Source organism: Neophocaena asiaeorientalis, unplaced genomic scaffold, assembly GCF_003031525.2.
Source record: "Neophocaena asiaeorientalis asiaeorientalis breed wild unplaced genomic scaffold, Neophocaena_asiaeorientalis_V1.1 scaffold1, whole genome shotgun sequence".
NCBI lineage: Eukaryota > Metazoa > Chordata > Mammalia > Artiodactyla > Phocoenidae > Neophocaena > Neophocaena asiaeorientalis.
This window is the reverse complement of record NW_020171981.1, coordinates 5,802,696-5,823,286: the sequence shown is the minus strand read 5'-3', so window position 1 is coordinate 5,823,286 and position 20,591 is coordinate 5,802,696. Positions and strand designations below refer to the sequence as shown.

Genomic DNA, 20,591 nt, shown 5'->3' with positions numbered 1-20,591 from the left:
CCTGGCTGGACCCCTCCCTAATGGAAAACAGAAGCCCCAGAAATGTCGAAAACTGAACATTGGTATGCGAGGCAGCAAGGAAGGGCGGAGACCACCTCCAAGCTAGTGGTGAAAGATGCCAGGAGGGGCAGCAGAGCCCCCCACCCTTCTAGGACCTGGATCGCTGTGGGGCGACAGGCTGAGATGCCCGGCTGGGGAGAGACAGCTCCCAGGACCGGCTGGGCCCATCCTGAAGAGGTCAGGCCCGGGGGAGTATGTCCAGATGCGCCGGCCCATGGCCTCTCCTCTCCTTCCGAGGAGGACTGGCAGGTTCACAGCCAAGCAGAAGTGACCAGTGGTCCTCCAAACGCCCCTGAAACCCTACTTGCCTGTGACCTGGCGGTACCCTGAGGAGCGAAGGGCAGCTTCCCTCCCCGACGTGGCACCGCCAATGGGGCAGATTGGGCAGGACGCCTCCCCGTCAGTCACCAGGTCCTGGAGACCCTCTGCCACTCAGCCCGGCCAGGGCCAGTCTCACTGTTGGCCTCACCATGACACTCACTGACTCACATACAGGCCTCACAAACCCCCGGCGCGTGAGAACAGCCCATCTGCAAACGGCTCGGTGCCACGAAGCTCACTTTTCCCCAGGCAGGCGAGGAGAAAGGCCCACTCCCCCAGCTGGCTGCTGTGTCACAGAAGGGAAACGGAGGCCGGCGGGGGACACAGGAGGCATCCTGGGGCGTCGGTTGCACGGGTCAGAGTCAGAGAGATTCCTGGCTCCCTGCCTCCGTGTCTCTCCGGGCCTCCCTGCCCGCCTGGCTCGCTGCATGGGTGCTAACCCGCTCATCCGGGAGGGCTGGGCGCCAAGCAGGCGCTCCGAAGCCGCTGTGTCAGCCCCAGTGACTCACAGCACTGTGGGGGTCGATCCTGGGGCGCTCCATGGCGATGGTGATGCAGTTGAGAAAGATAATGACGAGGACCACATGGTCGAACATCTTGTGGGTGATGATTCGGTGACACAGGAGGCGGAACCTGTTCCGGGACAGAGGCAAAGGCTGAGTCAGGGGGAGCAGGACGGGGGGACAGCAGTAAGGGGCACTGCCCCTACCCACCCTGGGACCCTCCCATCCCCAGGCCCCGCTCTCATCCTCCCCCACATCAGGGGACACTTCTAGCATCCCTGGGATGGAGATGCAGGAGAATTTCCCACGAGAAGGAGAGGTTGGGGTGCAGGTCAGGGACCCTCCTGCTGACCTTGACTGAGGAGGGAAGATGTAGGCAGACCAGGAGTCTCGCTCCAGGCAGCAGGCAGGGAGCCGGGCCCGGACCCACGCTCTCATCCTTTCCCCTTTGCTCTGTAGAAGGATGGCCCGGGATGTGAGCAGGGCCAGGCCTCCAAGTTCCTGATCCCTGGTTCCTCAGCGGCCCCGTGGCCCTCACGCCTGGTCTACCCTCTCCACTCTGGCCCAGCCCTATGCCTGGCTTCTCTTCCTGTATTCTTAAAACCACCGCAGCATCTCCCCAAAGGCCCCCCCTCAGCCCCTGAGCATGCCTCACTTCCTTCATCTCCCCAACCCCTCGCTTCCCCCGGGCTCTCCTCTCTTCCCGTCTCTGCCTCCAGCCCAGCCCCCTGCCTGCGTTCCCTCCTTCCCTCCCCGGCGGGCTTGGAAGCCACGTCAATTATCAGACACTGTCCCCATCACAGCTGCCTGTTCGAAGACACACCTGGCATGAGGAGACACTGGACCTTTCTCACATGCTAACCCTGGGGTCCCAGGTCCCTGAGGCCCATCCCCAGGGTTAACGGTGGTGGTGAGGGGGTTGGGAAAAGGGTGAATGGGTAAAAGTGGGTGTGAGATCAAAGCTTGTGATGAGGTAGAGGTGAGAGAGGGGGACAGAGGAGGGTATCAGTTTGGAGAGATGAGTGATGGGTCTTTCTGAGTCACAGTGGGAGGGCCATGAAAGATTCATACACATCTGCCCGAAGCCATTCTTATCCACCAAGGATGCAGAGCTGCAGACCCAGGCATGACAAGGATCTGGGGCTTGGTGGGACGGGCAGAGGGAGAAAGGGGCTGTTTGAAGCCTGGCTTCAGGGATGATATCCCTCGAGATCCTTTGGGCGTGATGGTAACTCCCTGAATGCCATACAACTGGGAGGGGGTCGTCCAGTCCTGCACCAGGTCAGGCACAGCTCCCCTCACTCAAGGTCAGGGGTGAGAGGTCACTGTGCCCACAGGGGCCTCACCAAGTTGCCCTCGTCATCGCCATCGTCCCCATCCAGTGGGGGATCGTCGGGCCGCAGGGCCCGGGTCAGGCGTCCTGGAGCTGACTTGCCGTTGCAATCCTGGTGCTCAGAGGCTGAGCTGCGGCCACTGGCTGTGCGGTGCAGCCCGGGCACCTGCAGTGTGTCCGGCAGGTCAAAGGAGCTCTTAGCTTCCCGCTCCAGGGAGCCCCTGCGGCGGCGGTCACTGCCCGCTGGGCTGGCGCGCTCCTCTTCCGAGCTCTCCTGCTCATCCTGGCTCTCCTGGCCGTCGCCCGACAACAGGGACCTCCGCTCCCCACTCGGGCTCCTCCGCTTCAGGCTGGGGGCGCGGCCCAGGCTGTTCCGGCTGGAGCGCCTACTAGTCCAGCGGCTCGCTGCGCTCCAGGGACTGTGCGGGGAGCTGCGGGCGCTCGGCTGGGGGCCGAACGGAGGAGAGAGTGGTCTCAGCCAGGGCCTCATGGCCCCACGCCCCTTCACGTGCATCCTGGCTCCTGTGAGCCTCTCTGGCCTCACATCAGGGACAGAGGTATGAGCAGGAGCCCTGGACCTGGATGCCCGGACTCACACCATCTGTGCGACCTTGGGCAAGTCACTAACCCTCTGCGTGCCTCAGTTCCTCATCTGTAAAAGCGATATGACCCTAGCACCTGTTCCTCATTTAGGTGAGTGGCAGTATAAAATCACAGTGAGAGCGTGGGCCCTGACACCAGCCTCCTGGATTAAAATGCTGGCTCTGTTGCCTGCTCACTGGGGAGCTTCCCACAGATCACTTTGGCAATCTGAGACTCAGGTCCCCGTCTGAAAAATGGGGATGATATTGGTACCTACCAGATGGTTGCTGTGAGGACCACGTGCATTAAGAACACTTATAAGCAATGTCTAGAACAGTGTCTGGCACAGAATCAGTAACTGGATGGGGTTTGCTATTATTAAGATGAGGTATTACTAAGATGAGGCATTCCCTCCCGTTTTACAGAGGGAAATGAGTCTCATCCAAGGACACTCGGGGAACAGAAGAAATAGAAGAAGAACCCTGCTCTTTTGCCCCCAAGGCCAAGGCTCCTGCGTCTGCCTGCATTACCAGCCCTGCTGACGCCCCCGGGCCTTGTCTACACCGTGGCTCAGGGGCTGTCTCCTTGGGCCTCTGCCCATTCCACCTCCCTTCCCTCCTGATGTCTGTACATCTCCCACTGTCGGGCCCCCACGTGCACCCCCTACCGGTGACTTCGTCTCGTGGGGTGCCCCCGGTTCGGCCGACCCACTGCTGCTGGCGCGGCGGGACGCGGGGCCCAGAACCTCGGCCAGGCCAGTGCTGGAGCTCTTGGGCAGCGACATGGGTGTGGCGGCCGTGTGGATGATGAGAGGAGGCAACAGGCTCCTCCGCAGCTCCGGGTGCTCTCCCAGAGACACCACTGCAGGGGGAGGGACGGAGAGACCCTGAGTCCACTCAAGGCTGGCCTAGAGCCAGGGGCTGCCCCCGCAGAGAGATACTCACAGGCCAAGCGCTTCTTCCTGTCCCCATCGCCATCCAGGCTGGGCGAGAAGAAATCGGGCTCTGACTCGGACTTGGTGGCATCTCCCTAGGGTGGGAGAGCAGCGGGCCATTAGGAACCTGGCCGGGCAGGGGTTGGTAGGGTGGACCGGGGTCTCCCTGTCTTCACACGCACACACCACATATAGGCCACAAGGAACCAGCAACCACGGCACGAGGCATGCACTGGCTCAGGCCAGACCACCCAGGCTTGGAGCCCAGGGCTCTCAAGGGCCCGTGATACCTCAGAGAAGCCCACGGCTATCCCCAGAACCCACAGCACAACCATCATGGCTGGGACTGGCTTCAAGAATGGCTGAGAGGAGAGGGGATAGCCTGGCAGGCAGGTGGCACAGACCAGAGGGAGCTGGGGACCTGGGTGAAGTAGTCACTAGAGCCTCATCTCCGAAGGCCACTTGTGCCCTCTGCCTTCCCTCCATGGCTGCCCTCCCCTGAGCCTCAGACCCAAGGCCCCAGAGAAAAACTGAAGGACCCCAGACAGAGCAGCTCAGCCCAAGGATGCCACTTCCGTCCCTCTACTTCTTCCCTCCATCTTCCCCAAGCCCCCACCTTCTCCCCTGGCCCCATTTTTACCTCTCTCCCTGTCTCTGGGACAGTTTTTTCTTCCTCCTTAGCAGGTCAGTAGGTTCCCCAGTAATTACACACTTCTCCTTAAGAAGTTATTAAGAAATACTTGATTGCTACTTTTGATAAGGACATAAATATTGCGTAATTGGCATCTCAGGGGATCATTTTCATTAACTCAGTTTACATCCTAACGAGGCCTTTAATTATCAAGTGGGATCTCCAGGGGGCTGCTTGGGATGTGCAGCACCATGGGGTCCCACGGCAGCCCTGGCTTTGCCCGAATTCTGGTGCCAGTGCAGGAAACGGCAGGGCACAGGCTCAGTGTGGGGGCCAGGGGAGGAGCATGCCCCCGAGTACCTGCTGGACCTTCTGGGTGGTCAAGGGGCCAGAGACACAGAAGTAGATTTTAAATTCTGGTACATTCCGGCAAGAGGCACACCCACCCCCACATCCTCCAAAGCCTTGTTCTGAGCTGAGACAGCTTGTGGGGTCTCCAACAGAGGCTCAAGGCAAGGAGGAGAGGAGAGAGATGGGGGAGCACACGGTCTGCGGCCACAGATCCCGACTTCACTGAGGCCCAACGACCCAGACTCCTCGGGGACCGCAGTGGAGGTACACACATGCGGTGTACCACACACGTGCACACAGAGGATTCTAAGTCCCTTCCTTCTCCGGCCCATCCACTGGTCTGGTGGGACGGATTGGCGCCCTTTGCGGGTGAACAGGGCAGAGGCAAGGAGGCCCTCCCCTCAGATGTCCTCAAGGGGGAAGGGACTTAAAATCAAAGCAAACCTCACGACACCAAGGACCACCATGGCCACCACAGGTTGCACAGCAGCTGAGCGTGAACACAAGCACAGACACGGAGGCAGAATGGGGGCATGGGGCACGGCGGGCATGCCGACTCAGGATCGCATACCTACCCCCTGGGAGTCGACAGGCAGCTGAATACAGCTTAACTGTCCACTCGCATCTTCCCGTTTGCTGATTTCCTACAGGGAGAGGGGGAGGCAGGGGACGGGCGCTGGTTACAGGCGCCGGGCTTTCAAACAGCAGCAATGTTGAAAGAGGAGGAAGAAAAGGAGGGGTGCAAACCCAACAGCGGGGGAAATGAGACATGGGGTGGGGGAGGAGAAGAGAGGGAACGGTATGGCCTTCCAGAATTCAACCACAGGCCCTGGAGCCAGAATGAACCTGAAGGGTGAGGGCAGAGGCCACAGAGATGGGAACAAGGGCAGGGAAGGAGACCGAGCCCTCCATTAATCCTGATAATACCAGCTATCATTCACTGGGGGCGTGGCAGGCATCACACAGCCGCTGCATTAACACTGGCTCACCTCCTCTCCAGGTGGGAAGGAGGTGCAGCTAGCACCATCTTAGAGAGAGCACCTGAGGTTAGGAGAAGTTAAGAAAACTGCCCCAAGTCACACAGAGACTAAGAGATGCATCTGGGCCTCGTACCCGAATCTCCAGCTCACCTTTCACTGGCTCTGAAGCAGCCGGCTGGGAGGGTGGGAAGGAGGGGTGGGTGGAAGTCAGAGGTGGGGGAGGAGACAGAGGGCCGGAGCAAGCACAGGCCTCTTCACGCCTAACTCCAAACCAGATGCTCCTACCAAGACGAGGTGTGACGAGTGACACTGGGATGATGGCTACAATGTTGTTTGATGTCAGTGAACGGCCTCACACAGGGCCTGCTGCCTGTTCGTTTCATTAAGTGTGCAGATGATAAATATATAGGGATTCAGGGCACCGCCCCCTGCAAGTCAGAGTATAAACAGCCCAGCTGGCCCGGTCCTCTAGGCGACCCCCTCCCACGTCTTGGCAGGGTGGCAAGGCCAGCAGGGGGCCACCCTTGAGGCCCCCTGCTGGTGACGCCCAACAAAATGGGGGTGGCCACTGCTTCCACTGAGGTAGGTGGCCTCGTTTGTAAAAAAGCAGGTCACCACAACAGCAAAAGCCTGCCTCTTCTGCCAGATGGCGGGGCTCCCTCACAGCCACATGTGTGCGCCCTGAAACTCCGTACCGCTGAGGGCAGGCAGCTGGCACTGAGTGACCAACCTCCCCCCCAACCCAGGGCTTTACAGGACAGTGAGAAGCTGGTCCAGCTCCTCACACGGGCACTTCAGGGCCACGGCCGCCGCCCACCCCCTTGAAGGGGGGTTGATCCTGAAATCCTTTGTCCGTCCCACCCCAGACCCAAAGCATCATGACCAGAGTGGGACTCTCTCCCAGGCACTTGTCGAGGAGGGTATGGCCCCAGGCCCTGGCCAATCCCTCACGCTGGGGCAGCCACAAGCCCCCAGCAGGGCCAGAGTGACCAGGCCAGGCCCAAAGGCCAGGCTGCTCTCCACTCCCACACGCAGCCTTTGCCACTGCCTAGCAACCAGGCCGGCTCAGCGGCTCTCGGTTTAACAAGGTGTCTGCTGGAAGGACCAGTGATGGGGGGCTGCTGCCCGTGCTGGGCGTTTCCAAGACTGCCGAGCTGGCTGAACGGCCACTCGAGGGCGGGAGATAGGCTTGGGGTGTTTTCCATTTCCACAGAGTTCCACAGGAATTTTTCTGCGAGAACGTTAGCTGTCGGGAACTGTGGTTTGGACGAGGCTGAAGGACCCCTGTCCCCACTCAGCTCCTCTTCCCACAGGCCAAGAGCAGTGGCCAAGTGGTGGGTCTCCATACAGACCTTGATTCTTGTGGAAGCACGTTGGCACCCTTAACCCTTCAGGCCCCAGGGAAACCCCAAATAAATGTCCCATCCCAGGGAGAGTACCAGTGTCCCTCCCTCCCATCAAGAGGCCCAGCCATCACCCGAGGCAGGGCCTGCCTTCCCGACCTGCTGCCCTCCCTGCCACCCAGCGGGGAGGAAATGCGATAATGGGTAACTACGGAATTACAACGGGAGGAGGCCAGTGTGGGAGAGATACACCCGCACCCACCAGCCCAGCCCAGCCCAGCCCAGCCCACGGGGGAACAGCCTTCCCTCGCAAGGCTGGGAAAGAGTCAGAAAATAGATTTTTGTTTTTCCACCGTGTGCTGGGTATTTATAGACCAGGCCGCAGCGGGAGTTTCCATCCGGGTCACCCGGAGAGAACTGGACCGAGAGCTTCTCCACACCTGACCTGGAGCATTTCTAGGTTGAGTCGACCTGCCCTGTGCTAGGCGCTGGGATGCTGGGCTGGGCCTTGGGCTCGGGTGGGAAGAGGGGCTGAGCTAAGGGAGCAGAGCGGGGTGCAGCCCTTCAGGCAGAGGCCGTGTCCTGGCAGGGCAAGGGCGAGATCAATGTGAATCAATATTAATTGATGACGCTGCCTGTGACGAAGGTGACGGAGACTGGGCTGGAAATAGGATGCTCATCTCTGTCATGCCGGCAGCTAATTGGGCTCATTTCTCACCCTGGGCAGCTCAGCCCTGCCCGGGCGCTGGTGGCATCTTCACCAGCTCAGCCAAAGCTCAGATGACTTGCTTGCAAGCTTCCCCCACCCCTCGGCTCAGATGGGTTCCCTCCAGATGTCCCCGAGAGCACCTGTGCTCAGGGATCCAGCTGAACCGTGTGCCAGCACTCACCCCGTCCAGCTCTCTAGGGGAGCACCTAGCCGGCTTTGTGGGGGAAGCCCATTCGGCAGCTAACCTTGGATCCAGAGACGCTCTGCCGCGACAACCACCGGGTCTCTCGAGTGCCGAGGGGCCGCCTGAAACCCAGAACTCCCACTCCTAGCCTAGTTCCCCGGCCTAGTCTGAGGGGCACATCCTGCAGAACCTCCCAGGACACCACAGCTCCGGCGGGGCCGCCGACTCCTCCTGGAAGTGGACGGCTGAGGGCAGGGGGTTACCTCCGCCTGGAAGCCCTCCACCAGAATGGCAACGAGCAGGTTGAAGAGCACGTAGTTGCCGAAGGTCATGAGGGCAATGAAGTAAAGAGCAGCCCAGGAAGATGTGGAGGCCATTCCGTTGTAGAGCACCTTGTTCCAGTCCTCCTGGGTCAGGATCTGCCGGCCGAGGATGGGAGTCAGGGCCTTCACCAGGGGCACCCCACCACCCTGCCCACCCTGCCCTGTTACCCTGGCACCTGAAAGACAGTGACGATGGCCCAGAGCAGGGAGTCAAAATTCTTCCGGTCCGGCAGCGTGTCCCCATCCCTCTCAGATGCAAATTTGCAGCCAAAAAGATGCATACCCAGGATGCTGAAGACATAGGAGCCACAGGATGGGGATCAGGGCCCCAGCGAACCCCGCCCCTCAGGCCCTCATCCCGCTGGCACGGACGCCGCACCTGCCTCACCTGAAGATGAAGATGAAAAGCATGAGCAGCATGCAGAAGGTGGCCACGTTGTCCATGGTCTTCATGAGCACCACGAGCTGCCGCTGCAGCGCCGGCAGGAAGCGCACCAGCTTCAGCACCCGCATCAGGCGGAAGGTCCGCAGCACCGACAGGCCGCCCCCCTGCTGGCCCACGATCTCCCACACGCTGCGAGGGGCGGGCGAGGGGCGGGTGGCCTGAGCCTGAGCCCGAGCCCGCTGCACACTCACCCTCCTCCCGCCCCGTCCTTTAGGAGGGCCCAGCAGCACCTGAGGGGCTGGACTGACCAGCACTGAGAAAGCGGGCAGCAAGGGGCCCTCGGGCCTCCAGGCAGGAGCTGGAAGATCGGGGTGACAGCTCCAGCCCTCCCCACCCTCCCCTCTAGGCCAGTCCTCTCCCTCAATCGGCCAAAGCAGCAGCCTCAAATTATGGAATGTTTGCTTTGTTCTCTTCTAATGAAATCTAAAGCCAATTCCAATAAAGCAGTTCTTCTGGCCCAGGGCCTGGGGGATGTGGGGGGCAGTGGAGCGCTTTCCCAAGGTCTCGGAAACCCTAAAGCAAGTTGCCAGCATCTGCGACAGTCTCCAAGCGCTTCGTAAGCGGGGACAGCTGGCTGGGCCTTACACCTCCTCCAACTCCTCTCCAAAGCCAGCTCCCCAGTCCTTGCCCACCCCAGGTCTGCATGGGGTCGAAGACAAGGAGTGGAAACGAGAGCAAAGACTTCAGAGGGGCCCAGCCAAAGCGGACAGGAGGCCACGTTCCGCGTGAGCAAGATGAGGCCTAGGGAGAGGGTGGAGCACAGCGTTGGGGGCATGGAGAATCCTCAGCTGGGGGAGTGTAGAGCCTGTGGGTCAGTGGGGCCTGATTCCAGATCCCTCCACCCCAGAGGAACGGGCTGTGTGGCTCCTCGCCCCAGGCTACCCCGAGGACATTCCTCAGGCAAGAAGCAGCAGAGGGGCCGTCATACCTGATGACAACAATGACACCGTCAAAGATGTTGTAGGGGTTCTTGATGTAGCCGAAGGGACCATACACGAGCAACTTCAGTAGCATCTCCAGGGCAAAGAGGCTGGTGAAGACGATGTTGCTGATTTCCAGGGCATTGGTGAGCTCCTCAGGCTGGAGGACAGGGTGGGCATAAAGCAGCCAAGGCTTGTCCCTGAGCCCTTCATCCCAGTCCTCCCAAACACCTGGCCACGTGGAGAGGGGGAGAGGGAACAGCAAGCCAGTGGGTGGGAGTGGGGGTGTTGGGAGAGGGGAGTAGTGGTGCTGAATGCTCCACTGATGGGGAGGACCCTCCCCCAAAGGGTCCGTGAGAAGATGCACTCAGGGGTGGCCACTGCACAAAGCCCCCAGCCCCTGGCCATTTCCAGCTCTGAGTCTCAGACCCTGGGGCCACAGGCTCAGGGGAGGCCTATGCTGTGGGTTCTGCCCACCTCCTACCGGGTGCTCCGAGACCCATCCTGTCCTGTGCTGCCATGTCAGTTCAGCAGGCCCAGGCCAGCAGTGCACTGGTGCTGGCCGGTACCAGAGGGTGATTGCCAAGACCTCACACACATACACAGTCACACAGCGACATGCAAATCACACGGGCTCTACGATTACTCTGTGGACTTGGCAGCATTCTCTTGGACAACTGTTGAGATGTTGCTTTCTTCCAGACACGCACACACTGCATACACGCACACACACATATACATAAACGCACGGACAAGTATACACACGCAATACCTGCGTGCGTGCACACAGAAGCATGTACACACAAACACACTGATGAGCAGACGGGAGACCCCAGGAAGGGTTGTCACAGATGAGGTGGCACCTGGAGCTGCTACCCGAGTCTAGGACACCCAGGTTAATTCTCCGCCTATCCTGTCAGCTCACTGTGTGACTGACCTTCAGCAAGATCCTTAACCTCTCTGGTAATTACTGTTATGCTCCTACCCAGGGTCTGGGATCGGGACTGAGGATACAACCTAGAGAGGTCATCAGAACTAACGACAAACTTTACTTCATCGGCTATTCCAGTGAATATTAAGTACCTCCTCCCTTTTAACATTAAGTACCTACTGTATAATCCACCAGGTACTGTAAAATCCAGCAGGTAGGCAAAAACACGCCAGGTGTGCTCCCTGCCTCCCAGGAGCTCAGAGTCTAGCTGGAAACAAGTTGTACACACACAAAACAGCTGAATAACCACAAGAGACCTTAGATGCTTTGGTGCCAAAAGAAATTATCCAGACAGTGAATCCAGGAGTCCAGGGGAGAGAAGGTGAGGGAGGAACACACTGGGAAAGCCTTAGTCGGGAGGCAGCACTTGCAGTGAACTCTGAGGGTGAGTGGGGTCTCTCCAGGCAGAGGGAAGGGGAGGGCATCACAGGGTCGAGCCAGAGAATGAGCCATGTCTGGGGAGAAAGGGAGGGGCCTGGCCAGGCTGCAGGCCGCAGCTGCGGAGTGAGATGTGAGCGGCTCAGCGGAGCCCACTGCCCACCTGATGAGGCGTCTTGACCACCCAAAAGCCCAAGATCCGTAGCAGCTACTCAAGAAGTTTGAATTAAATAACCAAGTGAAGCCCTTAGTCCCTCAGACACCTCCCCCCGTTTACTCAGCTGCCTCGTCTGGCCGGCTGCCCAGGTAGGTCACCCAAACATGGAGCCAGGCCCTGGGCACCGCCAAATGTATCCTAATGGCCCCAATATGTGTGGCCAGCCTGGGTAGGAGGGGGTAGAGCTGGAAGGCAGGGTCTTCTGATTGACTAGCGGGTGAGGGGCATTTGGGGTCTCAACAGCTGCTTAGAAGGAGAGAAGCTCTCAGCCCACGGATGGATTCTCTCCAAAGACAGGTCTGGGGAGCAGGGCCGGGGTCAGCACGCAGGGCCGAGAGCCAGCTATCCAGAGAGTGCGTGGCTGTCGTGGGGGCCAGTGTGGCATGGAGCCCGTTGCTCCAGCAGATCTTGAGTGAGATTCTGCTCTCAGACTGTGAGTGGGGGCATGCCACCTGACCTAGCAAATAGGGTTCACAGGGAGACAGGACCTTCGGTCCCTCCAGCGGGAGCACAGTGCAGGTGGTGGGGAAGGGGCCATGGTCAGGACAATTAAATCCCAGAGCCCAGGGACTTCCCTGGGGGTCCAGTGGTAAAGAATCCGCCTTCCAATGCGGGGGACGCAGGTTTGATCCCCGGTCGGGGAACTAAGATCCCACGTGCCGCGGGGCAACTAAGCCCGCCCGCCGCAACTACTGAGCTCATGCATCTCAACGAGAGTTTGCGTGCCGCAAACCACAGAGCCCACACACTCTGGAGCCCGCGTGCCACAACTAGAGAGAGAAAACCCGCACGCCACAGCTAGCGAGAAGCCCGTGCGCCACAAAGAAGACTCCGCGTTCTGCAACTAAGACCTGATGCAGCCAAAAAAAAAAGCCCAGGGCTCAGACCCTCCTCCTGATTAAGTGGATCTCCCACTTTCCGCTCCCAGGTGCAGTCCGTTTCAGAAAGCCACGGTCAGTGAACCTGCCTCCCTGTCACTCTGCAGGCTGCCCAGTTGTCCATCCTTGGATTGGATAAAGATCGGATTGGATTGGTAAGCACGGGCCACACTGGTGCGACGCTCTGTGGGTTCCCAGGCTCAACGTGTGTCTCACCTCGTGCCATCCACACAACAGCCCCCCCCACCCTCATTCTGCAGACGAGCACAAGCGGTCATAAGATGGCGCATGACCGGCACAAAGTCATAGGGCAGAGGGAGAGCCGGGGAGCGGGACCCAATCCTCCCTTACTCTGAGTCCGATAATACCAGGCTGTCGGGATCCAAGAGTGCAGTGAGGGGCCTGTGAACCCAGACACGGGGATGGACTGAATATATGATGTGTCTTCTTACATATATAAACTTATATCTCACATGAACGTAGACGTATGAACAAAGAATGAGTTTGAAAGCATAACTGAGGTGCATGTATAATGGGTGAATTTTACGACATATAAATTACACATCAAAAAGAAGCTGCCAGAAACAAAAATTAATAAAGTAGTGAAAGCACTATAGCTTTTGCTATCATGTATTTACTTCATTAGTGAAGGCTTAAAGTACAACTACTACCAGGCGTGTGGAGGAGGGGTGTTCTCACCGTTTCCTGGCGTTGTCTACAGGGCTTACGACAGTCTGTACCTGAGGGCTCACAGATACACACAGACACACACGCTCACCCGCCAGCGCACCGACCAAGAGCCTCATCAGAAGGATGGTGTGGGCTCCCCCAAGGCCTGCGCGTCACTGCCCTCGTAAAGGGGTGGCGGCAAAGCCTGGAGCTGCAGCGCGCCCAGCCAGCCTCCAGGAGGCAGTGGGACCCAAGAAGCAGGTCGAAAGGAGGGCCTGGCACGCTCCCCCTTCCCCCACCCCCGCCTTCCCTCTCTCTCCTCACTGCACACACTTAGGGGCAATGCCTATTCCCTTCCAAGGCTCCGGTATCCCCCATGATCCATGGGAAAAAAGTCCTCCTCCCCCAGACAGCCAGGCCTGTCCAAGTTACTAAATTGGAAGCTGGGAATGTTCTGCAAACGCAGGACGAGGACACAGAGACTCAATCTTAGCAACACCGTTGCCCCAGGGACCAGAGCCGTGATCACAGCCACTGCAGCTGCAAAGGGACGGGGTGGGAGCCAACTTCTACTAGTGCCCTCCCCGGGCCCTGCACTGCTACTACCTTCCTCCCAGGAGTTCATGTCCTCCCTGCTCACACCAAACAAGGGAGGGATGTGGGCTTCCTTGACGGCAGGGAAACTGAGGCTCTGAGGTGTGGTGACCTGATGGAGGTCACACCGCTCACTTAGAAAGGCGCTGAGCAAGGTGCATCTGTGCGGCCCTCCACACCTGTCCATGTTGCTGCCCCCGCCACACACCCAGACAGCCCACACAGACTCACACAAGCCCACCAGGCTGCCAGGTAGTCCCTTCTCTGGTCTAGACTGCATCCTCCCTCCTGTTCACGAAGGTCAAGGCCCAGTGGGGGCTTCTGCAGCGGAGGCCAGGCAGCCCGAGCTTCTCCCACCCAGAGGCCCCAGGCTCTTCTCTGTGCTGACGCTAACTATAAATCTCCCATCTCCCATCTCCCAACGCTTCCCCTCCCCTTAGCCTGTCAGCTTGGAGTCACTGGGCCCCAGGTAAGCTGCCCCAGGACCCCCCTGAAACCCAGAGCACCTCCATCCACTAACCCTTAAAGTGCTCATGGTGTACACAGCACTGCTAAGAGATGGGGTCGAACCTGAATGCAGGAGGCCTGCCAACTCGGAGACTTTGCTCCTGGGTGACCTCAGGCAAGTCCTTTAACCTTGCTGGTTCCCAGTGGCCTCTTCTGTTAAACAGGGTAACACCTCCTTGTGACGAGGCTGCCTTGCCAGATATAGGAGTTAAAGCCTGTGAAAACACCCAGGCCAGAGTCCTGCTCAGGTGGCCCCGTGGGCCCTGACAGTGGCAGCAGTCCTCACATGTGGCAGGACAGAGTGCCTGCAAGGCCGAAGCTAAGCACCACGTGTGGCAGACACCAGAAGGGCCCCAGGAGCTCAGACCGGCTGAGGTCAGTGGGCCAGTGGGGAGGAGGCAGTGGGAGGGGAGAACTCCCGTGGAAGGCATCCCCGGCCAGGGCGGCGTGAGCAAAGGAGCAGAGGAAGGAATGTGCAGGGCATACTCCAGGACCAAGGATCAAGTGTCTGCCCTGGTCAGAGGGTGGGAGGGACCGCTGCGGAGCGAGGCTGCCAGGTAGGTGGGGCCCAGCCAGAATGGCTTTGACTCGGCTCCACGACTTGACTCAGGCTGGACTCGCCTCTGCCCACGATGCCGCCGTTGAGGCTTCTGGGGGGAGCGGGGAGATGTGCAGAGCAGTGTATTAAGATTAACCTGTTGCAGTAGCGGCAGTGTGCGGATGGCTCGGAGAGACAAAGGGATGGAGACCGATTAGGGGATACTGCAGCGGTCCAGGCGCGAGGCCTGAGAGCCAGCTCTGGCAGACAGGGATGTGCCTTTCGCAGGGAAGGTGCAAGGCGGGGACAAGCCAGACCAGACCTGAGGGGAGGCCTGTATGAGTCACCCCAACCCTGCCAAGCTCCACCTTCGCCCCCCATCTCCTCAGCTGCCACCTGTTCCACGGACCCTGAAATCTCTGCTCCCCAGCTCTGACTCCTCAGCTCCCCTCACCTCTGCCTTTGACAGTCCTGCCTGCTGATTCCACACCCAGGAGAGGTGGTGCAGGTGGGCCGCCGCGATGAGGTGAGTGTCACTGGGTCAGTGGGGCCTACCCCCTTCTCCTCCTTCTCCAAGGAGGTGTGGGAAATCAGGGCACGCCTGGGCGGCGGGAGGTTTCTAGGAGACCTCAAAGGCCTCATCCTACAGGCCTTGCTTTTCGCCGTCCCCCGGAAGCACTCTAGCCTGGAACGTCGCCTCTCAGCACGTTCTTCTAGCCCCTCATGCCCGCTGGGCCCATTGTTAGGTGTCACTGTGCTCCAGTGCCCCTCCCCGTGGTCTCCTGTCAGCTCCCCAGAGCCACCCCAAGGAAACACACAAGCCAAGTAAGTGCAAGGCACCCACAGTGCTCACTCAGCCTGCGGAGTCGACCCAAAGCTTCTGTGACTTAAAATTTTGGATCTGTGGCCCCTGCCCCTCACTCGCCTGCACAGTCTCTCGGCCCAGCTGTGGTGGACCATTTAAAGGCTGCCCTCAGGCCACAGACCTCAGAGGGCTCCTCCTGTCTTGCCAGCTCCAGCCCAGGTAAGTCCCCACCCCCTCTGCCTCTCTGCTGCAGCTGTCGAATTGCTGAGCTCTGCTAGTCAGGAACCTGTGTTGACTGGACAGGAGAATGCCCTGCTGGGGGACCGAGGGCTGCTCTGTGCCGGGATTCATCTTCCTCTATTGTTGGACCTCCATCTTTCACCCCCAAGAGCTGCCTCAGACACTCTCCCTCTCCTTGGCCCCCATCCCCACTCCCAACCTGGCCTCCTGCTTCATGGGGCTCCACTTCCTGCCCCCAGGCAGCTGTATGTCCTGCAACCTACTCATCTCTCCTCCCTCCTGGAAGGCAGCCAGCCCCTCCTCCACCCCACACCCGCTCACCATGCTCCCCTGAAATCCATTTCATTCCATCAGTTGTCCCTGTTTCCCTCACTTCTCCAATATCACTTCCCCTGCCTAAAAGCAGAAACCTTCGCGTGGATCCGGGCCTATTTACGCCTGAACCCCAGGCCCCACCACTCCAGCTCTCTCCAAGAACCCTCTTCCCAGCCCTCCTCTTCCGGATGCCTGGGCAGGACCTGAGCCTGCTGCAAGCCCCTCCTGCCTGATGACTACCTCCCTCTGCTTCCCTGACCCTGTGCGGGCCACCTCCTGCCCTCTTAGGGCTCTTCTCCCTCTCCCGCTGCCTTTCTGCCCTCAGGCCAACATTCCTGAGTTCAGCAGAACCCACATCCCCCCTGGTCTCCCACACCCTCCATCTCCCACCTCTCCAGATGTCACTGGGGTGTGGACAATGCAAAACGATCTCCTTCCAAGCCTTGGTTCCTCACCCAGAGAACCAACCTGTCTGACAGCCTTCCCAGGATGGCCCAGGGCCAGCTCAAGTCCAGAACAAACCCTCTCACCTCCTCTCCCAAACCTGCTCCTTTCCCGACCTCCCAGCTCCATCCCTCTCCAGGATTCAGTTTTGGAACCTAGGAGTTATCTAGGATTTATGCCTGCCCTTCATCCCTCTAGCAGCAGGTGCCTGGGCCCACAGACCTTGGCGATGGAATGGCTGTGCCCCCTCCCGCTCGTCCTTTTCCCCCTCCGCCATACTGGGGGCCCTCATTGCCTCTGATCTGAACGATAGAAATAGCCTCCGGGTCCCTCCCCCAAACCAGCCCACACCTAACTGGAAGCTCCAGCTTCCACAGCACTGCTGGACTCACTTCACTGCTGCTCAGACAACTCGGGCTGGGGTGGGGGAGGCAACACGACGGTCCTTCAGAACATCCTATGTCTCCCTGTGCATTCCCAGGCCAGGCGGCCAGAATCCCCCGCAGTCCCTCCACCGGAACCCTCTGCTCCTGGCCTCAGCTACCAATCCCACTTATCTTTCAAGACCACCCTTAAAAGCCACCTCCTTCAGGAAGCCCTCCGAAATCCCCCATCTGGGTGTAGGCATCTGTCCTCTGTCCCCGGAAGTCTCCCTTATGGCATCTGGCATAATCATCCGTGAAGCAGAATGACTTTTCTGCTGGAACCTAGGTTTCTTGGGTGCTCCTGGCACCGCCCCCGCCCCCATTCCATTATTCTATTCTAACGTGCTGTGCACAGGAGGTGCTCCCCACGTTTGCTGAATTGGGGGAGTCTTAGAGCCAGATGACACCTGGAGGAATGTGAGCACCCCTTTTGCTGGCCATCTCCAAAACAGCACCCCTCTCCCTCCCACCTCTGGAGAAACTTTGAAAGTCTGGGACCAGGGCAACTGTGAAAGATCATCCCCCCAGGTCTTGCTTGGCCCTCAGCCCCAGCTCCTCTGCCTGGAGGCCAAGGACTCCCAGGAGGCCCAAGGAATAGGACGGGTGTCTGTAAACCCCTGTCCTCGAAGGCCACACTGGGGTATATCCATGCCTGTGTCTATCTTCTGGGAAAAGGGTCCCAGCTTTCAGCAGAATCCAGAAGGAGCCTGTGAATCCCCTCAAAGTTAAGACCTACCACATCTGGACTCTCCCCCACCCCACCCCACCCCCAGCTTCCCTTGCCCTGAACAGCTGACTTCACTCACTTATAAATAGAAACCCTCCCTGGACGTGTATCTAGAGTGACAGGATGGGGAAACAAGCAGAATCATCACCTGCCCTGTCCTCCCCTGGCCTGAAAGGCTGTGTATTCTGGACCTTCCCTCTCTCTCCTCTGCAGGCCAGGAGACCACTGGGCTGTGTGCCCTCCCCACCTCCCCACATGCTGTTGTCCCTCTTCTAGAATATGAGGTTGGCCCCTGCCCTCAGCAGCCCCAAACCAGGAAGGGGGTGATTAGGAAGCTCCTGTGTCCTTAAGACCCCGTTCCCCTGGAGGGGCCTCGCCCCCACGCATACTCAGGCAGGGACAGGTTCCAGGAGACAGCCTCTCTTCTGTGCTCCAACAGCACGCTGGATGTCCCACGGGCACCTTGTGCGCAATGCCCTCCAGCCCAACTCTGCACAAGCCCCAGTGCTTGCCCCTGAAGCAGAAACCTGGGTGTCATCCTCGCCGCCTCGTCCCCACAGATATCCAACTGGTGTTGAGGTCTACAGATTCAGCTACCTGCCAGCTCTCCCCCGCACTCTTCTCTCTGTCTCCAGGGACAGAGATGTATGAACCGGCCAGACCACTGCAGTAGCCCTCTGGTGGGCCTCCCTGCCTCCTGTCTCCCTCTCCCTTCTACTCCCCACGTGGCTTCCGGAGGCCTTTTCATAGAACAGAAACACATATCATCGACCTGCTTAAAACCTTTTTTGGGAACCTGTCACCTTCAGGATAAAATAAATCCGAACTCCTTCCTATGCCTCTCAGGACCTAGCTCTGAGTTTTTTTCCAAACTCATCTCTTGTTACTTGCCCATCCCAGCCCCCACCCAGTGCCCTATTCATTCTGAACTCCTTATAAATCTCTTCATTTTTTGTGTCTGGTGCCTCTGGCCCTCCCCCATGCCGTGCCCTACCCTCCACCCTTCACTAGCTACTTCCCAATCTCCATTCAAACTCAGCTCTTAGGTCACGTCCTACCGAAGCCCTCCTTGAATCCTTTCCCCAGTCTGGGTCATGGGTTACTCCTCTGTGCATCCTTTCCAAGCACGTATTACATCAAGTTAGTGTGACGTTTACTTGTCGGTGAGGTCTTTGAGAGGAAGGACAGAGTGCCCCGGCCCAGTGTTGTACTGGAGCGTCTGGCTGTGCACCTCTCTTCCCAACTCCACATGCGGTGACATCACATTGGTAGCTGGAAATCAGCCATAGTGGAAGCGTTTACACCATGGAAATTGGCAAATACTGTAAACACCACAAATCAGGACAATTTTTCCTTTTTAAAGGGCTGGTTGTTAAACATTTACCAGCATGCCACTGCTTAGGCCCCACTCTGATGCACAGAAAATGTGTGTGGAATGTATGGATGGATGGATGGATGGATAGTTCACAAGCTCCCTGTTCCAGGCACCGCCCCCTAGTGGGTGGGGCACACACAAGCCCACCCTCCATCAGATCACACTTCCTATCTGAAGTTATATTCTTGCTCCCTCCTCAGAGTCCTGTGTCTTTGTCCTCCTCACCAGTCTCTCTGCACAAACTAGCCCTGCCACTTCTCCGCCAGCTGGTGGGTTAAGGGGTGGGAAAAGCAGGAGAGTGTGGACAGCATGGGGCCCACCTCGGGTAGCGTGGGGTATGACAAAATGGGTGCTACCTTGGTCAAGAGGTTGGTAGAGAGCAGCAGGTTTTCCTGTTCTAGATAGGGAAACCAAATGATGGGTAAGATAGGTGACAGTGGGAGAGGACAGGTCTGGAAAGGGCACCAGCAACGGGCTGGGCTCCTCCCCCAGGGAAGCACCAGCAACACCCTCTCCAGTGTCCAACAGTCTAACAGTCCAACACCAAGATCGATGGATACAACTGCCTCATGAAGAGCACTGCAGGAAGCCATGAGCCTCTGGTCCTCGCCTCTGAGCATCTGCAGACGCTCTTCCTTGCTGTGTCTCTCAGCTCTCTTGCTCAGCTGGCTCCTCCTCTCCTTCATCTGAGGCTCCATTGGAGCCTCTGTCTCCTGGTCCCTGCTCCGTCTATCCTTGTTTCCATCAGGGTCTTGGTCTGTCTTTGGCTCCCTCTCTGTATCTGTCTGTGTCACCCCTACATCTCTGTGCCTCCACCTGTCTCTGTCTCCTCCCCGTGAGTCTCTGTCTCCCTCTCTATATCTCTGACCTTCTTGTCTCTGCCTTCCTGTCTTTTTATCTCTCTCCCCCTGGGTCTCCATCTTGCTCTCTGTGCCCCCATCTCCCTATCTCTGTCTCTCCCTCCCTTTCTCTTTCTGTGTCCCTCTGTGTATCCATATCCTCCTCTGTGTCTCTGTCTTTCGGCCTCCATGTCTCCTTGCATCCTTCCCTGCTCCCCTCAGCCTGCTCAGGCTCAGGGACCCAGATGGCGGGACATTCATGCCGCAGTGCCTGCAAGCACAGGGCCACGGCTGCTTCTGGGATTTTCTACCGCTCCCAGCCCCTGAGCCTGTCGGGGCCGCAGTCAGTCCTCTGCCCGGCCTGCTGGTGACTCTCACTCACCCCTATGGGGCCCCCGGCAACCAGGTATTGGGACAAACTCCTCCCTGGGGCAGACACTGTGCCACCACTGAGTGGGGACTCCCTGCTGCTGAGGACTTGGGAGGCTGTCCCCCGCTTTCCTCAGGAACTTGGATAAGGAGATGTTGCAGGCACCGTGACTGGTTGCTATTACTTCTTCCCCAAGGGGGTGTCCTTCCTGATGTCTGACTGAAAGCCCTCTTGCTGCAGCTTCATCGGCCCTCAGTCTCTGTGACTCAGCTTCTTTCCAGCACAGTCAAAGCCTCCACCAGCAGCTGAGGAGGTGCCCCCGGGGGGGAGGGGCATCTGACCACGGCCAGAACTGGGGTAAGGGAGAGGAGGCTGAGATTCAGGCTCGGGAGCTGGCGTAATGGGAGCTTAGGAGCTGCCGCCACCTGGATTGCGGCAGTAGAAAATGCCGCCACAACCAGCCTGACAGAGCAGAGCACCTCTCCCCAGGAGGCTGGCTGAGCAGGCGTGAGCCACACACACCCACGCGCCATGCGCCCAGACACAACACGCCCACCAGAGTGCCGTACTCCCCACCTGCTGACCCTGCAGCCGGTGTCCTGCCCCGCCTCCACCTCACCTCCATAGGAAAGGAACAGGGTATAGCCGGCTGGGTGGGGG

At 58.9% G+C, this 20,591-nt stretch overlaps 1 protein-coding gene across 28 annotated transcripts in view; it reads right to left on the bottom strand.

Annotated features, from left to right (window-relative positions):
• The window catches only part of CACNA1G (calcium voltage-gated channel subunit alpha1 G), a 62,264-nt gene that overhangs the window by 23,655 nt on the left and 18,018 nt on the right, over window positions 1-20,591 (bottom strand). For 20 of the 28 annotated variants that reach the window (XM_024743746.1, XM_024743814.1, XM_024743754.1 and 17 more), the window contains exons 10-19: window positions 9,628-9,779; window positions 8,643-8,828; window positions 8,431-8,545; window positions 8,195-8,350; window positions 5,291-5,359; window positions 3,744-3,828; window positions 3,467-3,660; window positions 2,231-2,662; window positions 1,237-1,337; window positions 891-1,014 (exon numbers count right to left, since the gene is read on the bottom strand). In XM_024743746.1, the coding sequence (XP_024599514.1) occupies window positions 891-1,014; window positions 1,237-1,337; window positions 2,231-2,662; window positions 3,467-3,660; window positions 3,744-3,828; window positions 5,291-5,359; window positions 8,195-8,350; window positions 8,431-8,545; window positions 8,643-8,828; window positions 9,628-9,779 (1,614 nt within the window). The remainder of the gene's footprint in view (window positions 1-890; window positions 1,015-1,236; window positions 1,338-2,230; window positions 2,663-3,466; window positions 3,661-3,743; window positions 3,829-5,290; window positions 5,360-8,194; window positions 8,351-8,430; window positions 8,546-8,642; window positions 8,829-9,627; window positions 9,780-20,591) is intronic. The other 8 variants (XM_024743762.1, XM_024743804.1, XM_024743888.1 and 5 more) reach the window with 1 other exon arrangement.